At 38.5% G+C, this 12364-nt stretch overlaps 1 protein-coding gene across 6 annotated transcripts in view; it reads left to right on the top strand.

Moving 5' to 3' along the window:
* Nucleotides 1–12364, top strand: part of LOC138175985 (regulator of nonsense transcripts 2) — a 201454-nt gene that overhangs the window by 129661 nt on the left and 59429 nt on the right. For 3 of the 6 annotated variants that reach the window (XM_069106647.1, XM_069106648.1, XM_069106646.1), the window contains exon 22: nt 11082–11251. The exons of 1 other annotated variant lie outside the window; for it this stretch is intronic. In XM_069106647.1, coding sequence (XP_068962748.1) covers nt 11082–11160 — 79 coding nt within the window. In that variant the 3' untranslated portion in view covers nt 11161–11251. Of the gene's footprint in view, nt 1–11081; nt 11252–12364 lie in introns of those variants that run through there. 2 more of the 6 variants (XM_069106652.1, XM_069106645.1) reach the window with 2 other exon arrangements.

Raw genomic sequence — 12364 nt, 5'->3', positions numbered from 1 at the left:
CATCCAAACCTTCTTCTGGCCACTCACTAGGTTATCTTCCAATATCCTTCTTAGATTGTAGTGCCCAGAACTCAACACAGTCCTCTTGATGAGTTCTGATGATGGCAGAATAGAATGGGATTGCATCAACTCTGTATTCTATGAAGCCCAAGGTCACATGGGCGCTTTTGGCTGCTGTATCACACTGCTGACTCAGAGAGAGGTTGCAGTCCACTAAAACCCCCAGATCCTTTTCAGAACAGTTGTTGTAGATTCATGTTTCCCTCATCTTATACTTGTAGCATTGATTCCTTGTACCCAAGTTCAGGACTTTACATTCATTCCCACTTCATCTAATCTTATGGATTCGGCCCTAGACTGTCACGATCTTTTTGGATCCTGACTCTATTTCAGTCTGCTAGCTGGTCCACCCAGCTTTGTATCATCTCCAAATTTGATAAACATACCATGTATGTCTTTATTGAAGTCAATGACAAAGTTATAATAATAATAACTCACATTTATATAACACTTGGAGGTTTACACAGCATTTCACAAATATTTAATTTGGTCTTTGCAGTAACCCTGTGTGATAGGTGCCATTTTATATAGAAGGAAAGTGAGGCAGGCAGAGGAAAGTGAGTTGACGTGGGTCACAATCAGTATATGAGACTGGATTTGAACTCATGGCTTTCTGACTCTAGGTCTACTGTTCTATCCACTAAATCATCTTAGCTCTCACCTGCTAGGTCCCTCCAAACAGTACAGGGTCAAGCACAGGGCACTGGAGTATGTCACTGGAAACCTCCTGCTATGTTATCATTGAATTGCTAACTAACAACTATGCTTTGAGTGTGCCCATCTGACCAGTACTGTCTCTATCCAATTTATTATCATCTAATCCATTTCCTCATCATTTTCACAGGAAGAGTATGAGCTAATCAGCTTTGTTAAATTTTTTAAAAATATGGTACTGACATTTTCCCTCATCTACTAGTATAGTAATTGAGTCAAAAAAGGAAATGTGGTTAGTCTGCCATGGCTTGTTTTTCATGAAGCCATGCTAGCTCTTTGTATTAAAATAACTTTCCCTTTCTAGATATTCACCAACCATCTATGACAATCCATTCTAGAATTTACCCAGGAATTAAAGTTAAACTTACCGACTTATAGTTTGCAGACTATATTGTCCTCTCTCCCTGCCCCAACACCTTAAAAAAAAAATGGGACATTTGCCCTTCTCCAATCTTGTGATATCTTTCATTCCCATGCTGTTTTAAATATTTGTGACAGTTACTCATCAATCACATTGGCCAGTTTTTTCAGGACCCAAGGATGTAGTTCACTTGGGCCAGGTGACCTGAATTTATCCTACTTTCTTAGGATCCTAGCTTTAGATCTGGGATGGAATTTATCTAGTCTAAAACCCTCATTTTGTAGATAAGGAAAATGAGACCTAGAGTTTCAGTGATTTGCCCAGGATCACACAGCTATCGCATATCTAGAGCAAGATTTGAATGCAGGCATGCCTTAATTAATTGTTCTTTTACTACATATTAATTCCTCGTTAGTCATTCTTGTTTGTGACCATTTCTAATGGGACCATCATCTTTCCAGAGAAAGCAGAAGCAAAATGAGAATTGAGCACCTAATTGAACCACTTCCCTCTTGTCAGTTTATCATTGCCCATTTATCCCAAATAAAAAAACCTATCCTTGCTTTGGTCCTCTTTTTTTCTCCTAATATTGTTAAACCAACAAGCAAACCCTTTTTGTTGTTCTTGGCTTCTCTCACCAGCATCAGCTCATTCTGAGCTTTTGCGTTCCCAGCCTTATTCTTAAAGGACCATGCCAAGCTCTTAAAACAGTCTTCTGTTATTTGGCATTTAAATTGATTGGTAAGTCCCTGGCACATCCATGTTGGTCTTTTCAGACAAAATTCTGTTTTTCTTCCTTACTAGGATTATTTCCTTTTGTGTCTTCAGGATTTCATTCTTGAGCATTTCCCATTGAAGGATTTTTAATCTGTGGGATCCTATCTATTTCTTCTCTGAACCCCTTAAAATCACCTTTCCCCAAAGGTGCTTGTCAGATTATGTTCATATTTTCTTTCCTCTGTCCGAAATTCTAGAATGAAGTGGTCACTTCTTCTACTAGGTTCCCATCATTTCCACCCCAGAAACCAGTTCCTCCCTGTCAGTGAGAATGAGATGTAAAATAAAATTTCCTTGTTGGTTCCTTCACCTTTTGAAAGATGAAATTATTACTAAGGTAAATCAAGATGCTATTAACTGCTCTGGCTGTAGGGAAGAGGGACAGAGACAAAAACAAAAACTGGAAAATAGAAACAGAGAGGGAGAGGGGAGGAGAAGGGAGAGAGAAAAGAGATTGATTAAGTTGGTATCTGGTTATTGAAGTCTACCATCACTAATATATATCATGGCTCTATGAGAGGCTTGTGATCCATTTCCCAAACTCCTCATTTATTTCCTCTTTCTGTCAAGATGACCTATAGCAGCATTTCTCAGAATATGTTACATGGATACCTGGGGTCCCCAAAATCCTTTCAGGGATCCATGAAGTCAAAATTATTTTTGTAATAATGTTAAGATGTTATTTGCCTATTAAAATACTCCCGTCTTTCCAAATACATATCTGTATGAAGCTGGATTTCTTAATATATTTTTTAAAAAAACCAACATATTCCAACAAATTGAATTGCAAAAGCAGGTATGAGAATTCAGCTTGTTTTCTAGTAAGCCAGACTTTAAAAAGATTTGTGCAAATATGTAAAACAATGCCATGATTCTCACCAATTTTTTTTAGTTTTGGAAAATTAGTTATTTTTCATAAAAAATGTTATTTATGTTAACATGTAATGAATTTATAATTGTTATTTTTAAATGAATGAATGAATAAATAAATATTTTTAAAATTTTTCAGTTTTCATTTTTAATGTAGTAAATACTGATAAATATAAAACACATAAACAAAAGGTCTTTGGGTTCTTCTGTAAGTGTAAAGACCACTGGTTTACAGTATACTCCTAACAATAAGATTATTTTGATTTCTCCCTTTTAAAATTTTTATCCAAATACTCTACATCATATTTTTCCCCTTTGATTCCTAGAGTTCCTCACATGAGAATACCTTTTTAACATGCACTGCTCAGTCCTCACCCCCCTTTTCCCTACCCAACTAGACCCTACCCCAGTCCTGAGTTTCATCCCACCAAGTCTCAGTCATATCATTGAGATCAAATTTGCCCTCTTATGTTAGGACCTCTAGTTCATCTCGTTCAAACTTGGGGCATTTATTTATAGATACTTGTGGCCGTGGATTTGGGTGAGACAGCTCACCATACTGTCTCCAAAGATGTGCTACAGGCTCCAAATTGAAGAGGGAGCGTCAAGATGCTCCTGTTGGCAGATGACATTGTATTGACCACATTTTGGAAGAGAGTATCTCCAAGGCCCAAAAATACAAGGCCTTACCATTAAATGAATAGACATTTGAAAGAGATTATTAGCTTAACAAAAAAAAAAACCCAAAACAAAAATCCACATGGGAAAAAAATTGGGTGAAGACTTCATTTTGTCCCAATGACCCCATGCCTCCTATTGGAGAATTGTCTACTAGACAGACATTGCAGATGGATAATGAACTGTCTCCAGAATTGGACAAGGGAAGACAGCAAAATGTTTTGCATCTGGAAAAATGCACTCAAACTGATTTCTAAGACCAATATTTTGATCATGCTATGAATCGTGGAACATAGACATGTCTGAAGAATCAAAATTTCATGTGACTGAAAGGGTGAAAAGAGATTCACACAGTGGAGGCAATAGGTTGCAATGATTTGACAGCTATAACTTTCACCACTATACCTTGCACCGAATGATATTAAGTATTACCAAAAACACTGAGGACAAGGAAACTAAAAGGTACAGTGAGAGCAATGAGTAGCAGTGCTGTATGCTACCCGTAACATGTTTTTTAAAAGACCCAGGGGAAGGCTTCTATTAGGGGTGGCACTTATTCAGGCCAGTAACCTATTAATTTAGGTCTGATGCTGGGAGGAAATGAGACACTTGTAGGTAACAAAAGGAAGTTTACTTAACTATAGTATAGAAAGAATATCCAACAAGGATATATCAGCACTTAGCTCAGGTAGACATGGCCCCCCTCACCTCCTTGTGGAAGGGAATCTGATCAGTAGGGCAGAGTGTGGTGCCTCAGGTGGTCCTGGAACATCTACCAAGTCTGAAGGGACTGGACATTATGTAAATGGACCTTTATGTCCTTAAGTGACCAAAAAGCCACATTAATATGGTCTGAGGCTACCAGGAAACTACAATAGGTAAATTGGAGGGACCATTCAGTTCCCTGGGCCAGTTTCATTGCCTTTTAAGGAAAACCCATATTGTAGAAGGGGAGACCCTGATAGATGCTGGCCCTATCACAGCATCTGTCAAGTGCATTTTTTATTCAGGATTTATGGGAGGACATAGGCCAGAATCCCGCAGGATGAGTAAGAAATCACGCATAGAATGTAATCTATATTGATAAAGGGTGTGCCCACATTGATGAGATCATTTATCAGTGAAATAAACTAAATTCCTCTGAATTCCTCATACTTGTCATTTCTTATAGGACAATAATAGTTCATTTCATTCCTATGCCACAGTTATCCCAGTTGATGAACACTTATTTTGTTTCCAGTTGTTTGCTACCAAAAAAAAAAGTGGCATGAATACTATAAATATTTTAGTACATAGGAGACCTTCTCTCTTTTACTTTCTAACTTGATCTTTGACCTCCTTGGAGTATATGCCCAATGGTGGCATCTCCGGATTGTTTATTACTTTTCTCACAGATTCCAAATTGTATTTCAACAGTATATTAATGTGCTGTTTTTCCTTCAACCCTTCCAATGTTGTCTGTTATCATCTTCCTTGACACACACTGCCTTCTGAGGCCCTCTGTGCCTTGCCATCTGCCTTGCCTGTATACCCTGCAGTCTCCTGGCGCTGTCATCTGACCTACTTACATAACCTAAGGGCCTCTGGGCCTTGCCATGCCCTCCATAACTGTGCCCTTAGGACTTATGGGCCTTCCTCTCTGCCCTGCAACTGAACTCTTTTTTATTTATTGTCTTCCCTGATTAGAGTATGAGCTTTTTGAGAGCAGGGAGTATTTCATTTTTTTTCTATTTGTATGCCCCCCACTTAGCACAGTGCTTGCTGCATAATAACCACCAATGAATGAATGAATGAATTGCTAATGTGCTGAGTCCCTTCCAAATCTGAGATATCTGTGATTGTTAACTTGCGAGGAGATAGTTTTACAATCGACATTAGTACCTCTGGTTGGAGAACCTCCAGCTCTGTTTTCATATATAATATAGAAGGGTGTATCTAACAGGATTATCTAACTATCACCATTGGATGGACTGGCCCTGATTTTAAAGTTAATATCTCTTTCTAGTTAAGAGTACCCATTGTTCTTGGCCCTCCACACCATATCGACAAGGAAAGGGGATGGGGGGAATAGAGTGCAAAAATGTGTTCCTCTGTTTCCATGGGTTTAGAGAATTTGTTTCTTTCAGCTTCAAAGATGATAACACCAGATGGTTTCTTTCCAAGCCCTAAACCTGGCAGTAGAAATTTATTTGGAAAGAACTTTCTCCCCCTGAGTGCAAATTTTAGCTCTCTGCTTTCCTTCTCCAAAGGTAGTTTTGGTCATTCTGGCCCCATCTGCTGTAAATACAAGTCCGTTTGGCAGTGAAAGATAGGATTTACACAGTTGGCCATGCAAGCAGGTATCTCTTCAATTTCTATTTCTGGCCATCATGTTTTCCCTTATGTTACTTTGCTCTTTGAATATAACATTGTTTAATACCTAAGTCCATTTGCATTTCAAGGTTGTGATTAAATTGGAATGTCTTCACTTCTTATTTTATTTCTGAGGCAAAATGCTTTTTTAAAAAGATCCTCACCCTATCATCTGATCTAACTTAATATTTTATTGTATTCTCCTTTGAATAGAGACTTCAGCTACTATGGAATATTTCTTGCTTAGAAACCTCACTCATAATGCAAACCTAAGGATCCTTGGGGTGGTAAAATGACAGTTTTAAATATGATTAAATAAAATAAAATAAGGTTCTTTAAGGGGACAATTCAAGGTCTTGCTTTCTTCTCAGCCTTATTCGAAGGCACCTGAATCTCCAAAATATTTTCATATGACTGAGAGATTCTCTTTCTTTTCTGGGGATTTGCAAACCTGGATTTAACATAGATATGATCTAACTTGAAGCTCTCTGAAGCAATAGTGTTGTTGGTACTAGGCAACAGAGGCTGCAAAATGGTGCAGTAGGAAGACAACTGAGCACAGAATCAGGAAGACCTGACTTCAAATTCAGCTTCAAATACTTACTAGCTGTGTGACCCTGGGCAAGTCACTTAACCTCTGCCTCACTTTCCTCAACTCTAAAAATGGGATGATAACATCACCTGTCTCCCAGGGTTGTTGAGAGGATGACATGAGATAGTATTTGGAAAGTACTTAGCACAGAGCCTTGCACAGAATAGGAGCTCAATAAATGTTTCTTTTCTTCCAGCCTGTCCCTTGGACATGGTTCCTCATGTATTGCCATGGACCTTTGGCAGAAGGATCTCAGAGATATGGGTTATACAGCTTCTTTGTTATCCCAGTGTTCATTTAAGCCGAACTTAGAATGAGCAGAATTCTTCCCACTAGCAAAAGATAAAGTCTAATATCTAGCTTTGTCCTTTTTACACCTAGGAGAATATTTGTGTATCACCCGATCTTGACATGAAAACGGTTTCTCGGAAGTCATCCTTTTCTGGCCATATAGTACTAGGAGTCCTAGTCCTAAAGGGCCATTCCATAGTTATCCTAACATATAAATGTTATCCTCAAGGGCCGTCCCAGTGCCAGGTCCACCTGGCACTCCCTTCTGCCCTTCCCTCCTTCATCTCTCAGTGGCATTGGAAAGAAGGATGCTTTTGGTGGATCTGGCCGAGATACTTTTGTTCTTTCTCTTCAGACCTTTAAATCGGCTGGTAGCTGTTCTCTCTTAGGTGCTTAAAGACTTATTAAGCATTCTCTTCAAGGATGCTGCTTAGATCATGTCGTCCTTAAGACATTCCTAAGAGGAGTCTAGGCTAAAGGAGGCTAAAAAACCAGGGAACCTTAGAAAAACTTTGTCTTTGAACTAGCTTGGACCAGGAAAAGACTATTTTAGGTCTCTTATTCAGACCCTGAAAGTTAGAGAGTGCCTTTTGGTGTCTCTTTAGTGACATCACTTCTCCAATTACACTACCTGATCCTACAATGGGACTTGAGGGTTCTCTTAGAGTAAGTGATGTAGCATTATCGATTCATCCTTTCCCTGTATTTGTCTTTGCTTAACATAATAAAATAAGTAGAGATTCCTCAAATTCTAGAGTCAGTGAACTAATGCATACCATTTCTATTTCTGTACAAAATCTTGTGAGTTTGTTATCATTGTTGTTGTTTATTGTGAGCTATTGTGATCCAAAGCTTCTGATTTGCTCAAATAAATTTTCCTTTCTAGGTTTCTCTGAATTCTTTTTGTATTTCAGAGTTTCTACACGTCTTTATTGTTTTTTTTTTTCCAATCAGGAATGCTTGAAAGTCCTCTACTCCATTTTTTCTTGTGTAGGATTATACAGCTTTGTAGGGTATTAGTATTATTTGTAGTCATAAGCCTATTTCTTTTGTCTTTTGGAATGTTGTATTCTAAAATCTCCACTTATTTTTTAGTAGAAATTGCTAGGTCTTATGTGGTCCTAACAGTGAGTGCTTGGTGCTTGAACTACTTTTTTTCTGAATCCTTGAAGTATTTTTAATTAGGTGTGGGAGTTTGGGGTTTTGGTTATGACCATTCCTGGGACTTTCTCTTTTGGGGTTCTTCAAGAAGTGATCAGTAAATTCTTCCAAACTTGACTTTACCTTCTGATTCTAGTAGCTCTGGAAAGTTTTCATTTATGATTTCTTGAAATATAGTGTTAAATCTTTTTTTTTTAAGTCATAGTTTTTGGGAAGTCCAGTGATTTTCTCTTTAATGCAAGTCAATTGGAGTTAAGTGACTTGCTCAAGGTCACATGGCTAGTAAGTGTTACGTTTCTGAGGACGAATTTGAACTCAGGTCCTCCTGACTCCAGGACCAGTGCTCTATTCACTGTGCTACCTAGCTGCCCCTCTTTGGCCTATTTTCAAGGTCAATTAATTTTTCTAAAATTTTTTCTATTTTTTTATTTTATTCTAATTTTTCTTGCTATCTCTTAGAGTCAATGATTTCTAGTCTACTTTAGTTTTTAGGGAGCCCATTTCTTAGGGAAGGTTTACCACTTTTCCTCTCTAAGCTATTTATTCTTCCAGTTCTTTCTGTCAGAGCTTTTATTTAATTTTGGAAATTTTATTTATTTTCCTTTGAGTCTCTGCTTATAGTTGTTAGGAAGGTGTTATTTGTGGTAATTTTTTTATACTGGTTAGATCTTCTTTGTTTTATTTATCTCTCTAACTGAATTGATGCTTTTTGCCAGGGGCAGGCTTCACACCCTGCTGTGGGGTGTTCATCTCTGCTTGGTTGTTCCCTGAGTCCTTTGGGTTCTTGTGCTAACCTCTCCTTCCCAGTGTTAGCTCTCCCCGACCAAAATCTCTTGAGTTTCAGAGTTCTGGATCTCTAGAGCCTTCTGCATCTTAGGACAAAGCTATAGGGATCTCAGAACCCCTGGGCCTGGGCCAACCTGGTCTGATTACTGATGCATTCCAATAGTCACTGGTTGGTACTGCTCTGATCCCTATCTCATACCTCTACCAAGAGCTTCCAAGGTCTCCACAGTGGTACTTTCTGACCACTCGGGGACTTTCTTGGGGTGTCCCTCTCCTCTTGCTGCCTCCAGACACAGAGCCTTGCAGATTACATGTGTTCCATCACTAATTGCACAAGGAGACATTAACACTGTCTTTACAGGGAAGGAGGAGACCCTTTCCTATTGCTCATAGGTTGTTGGACTGTTTTTGTGCCATTCAGGTATGGATGATGTCACTTACTGTAGTTTCTTATTGGTTTTGTTGAGTATTATTTTGTCTGGTGTGAACTAAAGTGACCTGCCTCCCATTCAGACAGCCAATTGTATTATAGCCTTTACTTCTGAATAAAGTTCTTGTCTTAGATTCTTATGAGTTTTACTCAGAAATACTGATCCATATCCCCCAATGTGACTACTTCCTAACTCTGACATCTTGGTAAGTTGCTTAATGTCTCAAGTGAGAGGAGGAGGTAGAAGAAGGTACCCTAGTGAAGGGGGCATGATAGAGAAGGCCAGCAAAGTGCTGCTGAGTGGGAAATAAAGAGATAGCTGACCTGTGTTCCCTCTTTAATGGAAGTTCTGGGAAGAGAGGTCTCCATCCGGTAATCAGACACAGAGAAGGGGCCCAAGGTCAGAAAGTATGGAGAAGATGTTAAGTTCTAGGGCTAACATGATCTTGCAGGATGAAGAAGTTCATGTCTGTAAAATAGGGATAATACAGATTGTATGCTGTCTTGGGTGGGGGGAAGGGAGAGGAGAGGAGAAAATTTAGAACTCAAAATCTTATGGAAGTGAATGTTGAAAACTAAAAACAAATAAGTAAATGAAGAAAATAAAATAGGGATAATAATGCCTACTCTATATACCCCCCAGAGTTATTATGAAGAACAAATAGCATAATATATGCAAAGTGCTTGGTAAACTATAAAGCACTGTATAAAAATAGGTTAAATTATGGTTTTGTCATATGGTTATTTTTGTCATAAGTCTCTCAAGAGACATTTTAATATAAATAGTAGATGGCTGTCCTTGGGAAGCAGGAAGACCTGAGTTAAATTCATACCTGATGACCATTAGCAAATCCCTTAATTTCTCAGAGACCCCTTGCAACTCTCTAAGAGTACAAGTTACAAATAAGTTACTATTTTCTATTTTTGGAGAGAGTTTCCACACTGGGAATTCCCTTATACCATTGAAATCACAGGTATGGAACCCACCCCCAAAAAGCCCCTGAAAGTCAAGGACTAACTCTTTTTGATTTGTTCCTTAGCATAATGTTATTTGTCTTTTTTTTTTTTAAACCCAAAGATGATATTTATTCATTCATTAAAAAAAAACTGTTTTATTGATGCTTTTTGTCTTTATATCCCAGCCCTTTCTAGTCTGAACGTGGTAATTCATAATGGTCATCAGTCTGACAGTTAAGCTAAAAAATATAATACTGAAACCTCATTCTGACACATTATACAACTACCTCTCTACCACAAGGGCGGAGATAAATTTCATTATTGCTTCTCCAGGACCTTCATTGTTTTTTCCATTCTTAGAGTTCAGTTTCTGTTTAGTGATCTTTTCATCTACATTATTATTGCCACTGTATATGTTGTTCATTTGGTTCTGCTTATTTTGTTCTGAATCAGTTTGTACAAATCTTTTCATGTTTCTCTGAATTCTGCATATATTTGTAATTTAACATAGCACAGTAATATTCCATTACATTCATATATTATAATTTCTTCATTCTTCAAACAGTGAGCACCCACTTTGTTTCCAGTTCCTTGCTACCAAAAAGTGTGCTGCTAAGAGTAGTTTATATTTATTGGACTTTTGTGTCTAACATCAACTTCCTTGGGGTATGTGTTCGGTAGTGGGATTGTTGGGTCAGAGGGTGTAGTTACTTTTTTTCATTATTCAAAATTGAAATCTAGAATGATTAAATCACTTCACAACTCCACCAAGAGTGCATCAGTGTGCCTGCCTTCCTACAGCTCTTCCAATTCTTATATATTTTTATCTTTGCCCATTTGCATGGACTGAGTTGTTTTAATTCACATTTCTATTCCTCTTAGTTATTTGGAGCATGTTTTCATGTGGACATTTATAGTTTGTAAGTTCATATCTGTTGACTACTATTGGGAAATGGCTCAATGTTATATATTTGTGTCAATCCCTTGTATATTTTTGTATATCATATTTCTATTGGTGTTTGATGCAAATATTTTTTCCCACTCTACCACAGAATCACAGAATATGAGAGTTGGAAGGGACCTCAGCAGCCATCTAGTCCAACCCATACCGGGAAGGAATCCCCACTATAACATACCAGACAAGTGGTCATCCAGCCTCAGTTTGAAGACCTCCAAGAAAGGAGAACCCATCACCTCTCAATATAGCCCATTCCACTTTGGGATAGCTCTAATTATTAGGAAGTTTTCCTGACATCAGACCTAAATTAGCTTCATTGCAACTTCTACCCATTATTCTGCCTTCTGGAGCCAAAGAGAATGTGTCTATTCCATCCTCTACATGACAGCCCTTCAAATATTTTGAAAATAGCTAGCATGTCCCCCAAGTCTTCCCTTTTCTAGCTTTTATAAACACCTCTTGTTCCCTCAACTGAACCTCACACAAATTGACCTCTTTGACCATTTCACTTCTAATTCTTTCTTCATTCATTTTATTCATAGCATGTTATTTGAATTCTTCAGTACTTCAGCGGTCCTGATCATGTAACCCACTAACACTTCTCTATCCTGTGTGATTCTTGTCCAGGTTCTCCCAGAGATCTTCCATAGAAGATCTGCCCGTGTGCTGAAGTTCTTCCCCTGTCTCTTTTTCACGTTTACAGTATTGGTATCTATTTTCCATCTCTTGCTCTTGCCCCACGGCCAACCCTCCTCCTTTTCTAATCATACATTTCCTAAATCCCTTATGCTACTTCCTGCATGTAGGTCATCCCTGGAAATATGCTGCAATCTACTTACACACACCATATGTCTTTCTCCATTTCCTCCCTTTGGTAGAGCCATAATATCGAATTCTTGCATCTAGGGCAAAATCAGTTGAATTGGTGTGGAGGTAGAGGTCGAAGAGAGTGGGAAATGACAGAAGATAATGAAACCCTGGGTATAATTATGTCAAGGGATGACTGTGTCCGGAACCTTAGGGATAGGGAAGCAAACCGTCAGAGAGAGGGCTAGAACATCTAGACCCTAGGGGAAGTCATGTTGTGTAATAATACAGGTTGGCAGAGGACCATGTGGGATGGGAGTGATCTAAGGAGAAGAAATGCATTTCTCATTCTCAGTGCCCTGGGTCAAAGCCCTCATTGTTTTGCCCTGGTTATGGCTCTGTACTTTGTGTCACTCAGAACCCTGTGGTTTTCCAAGAATCACAACCATACAGCATCTGGAAGAGTATGTTTCTATAAACCTTTGTCATTTCCCAAATGCAGCCCTAGCCTTTTCTCTCCTTTCTGTTCTTTGGGGGCCTAATGATTGTGTCACTTTTTGTATTTGTGTC

The sequence above is a fragment of the Petaurus breviceps genome, unplaced genomic scaffold (genome assembly GCF_028583685.1).
Source record: "Petaurus breviceps papuanus isolate PSGF00001 unplaced genomic scaffold, PetGlider_PUasm1.0 80, whole genome shotgun sequence".
Lineage (NCBI taxonomy): Eukaryota > Metazoa > Chordata > Mammalia > Diprotodontia > Petauridae > Petaurus > Petaurus breviceps.
The sequence above is the reverse complement of the archived record's forward strand: the minus strand, read 5'-3'. Positions and strand labels throughout refer to the sequence as shown.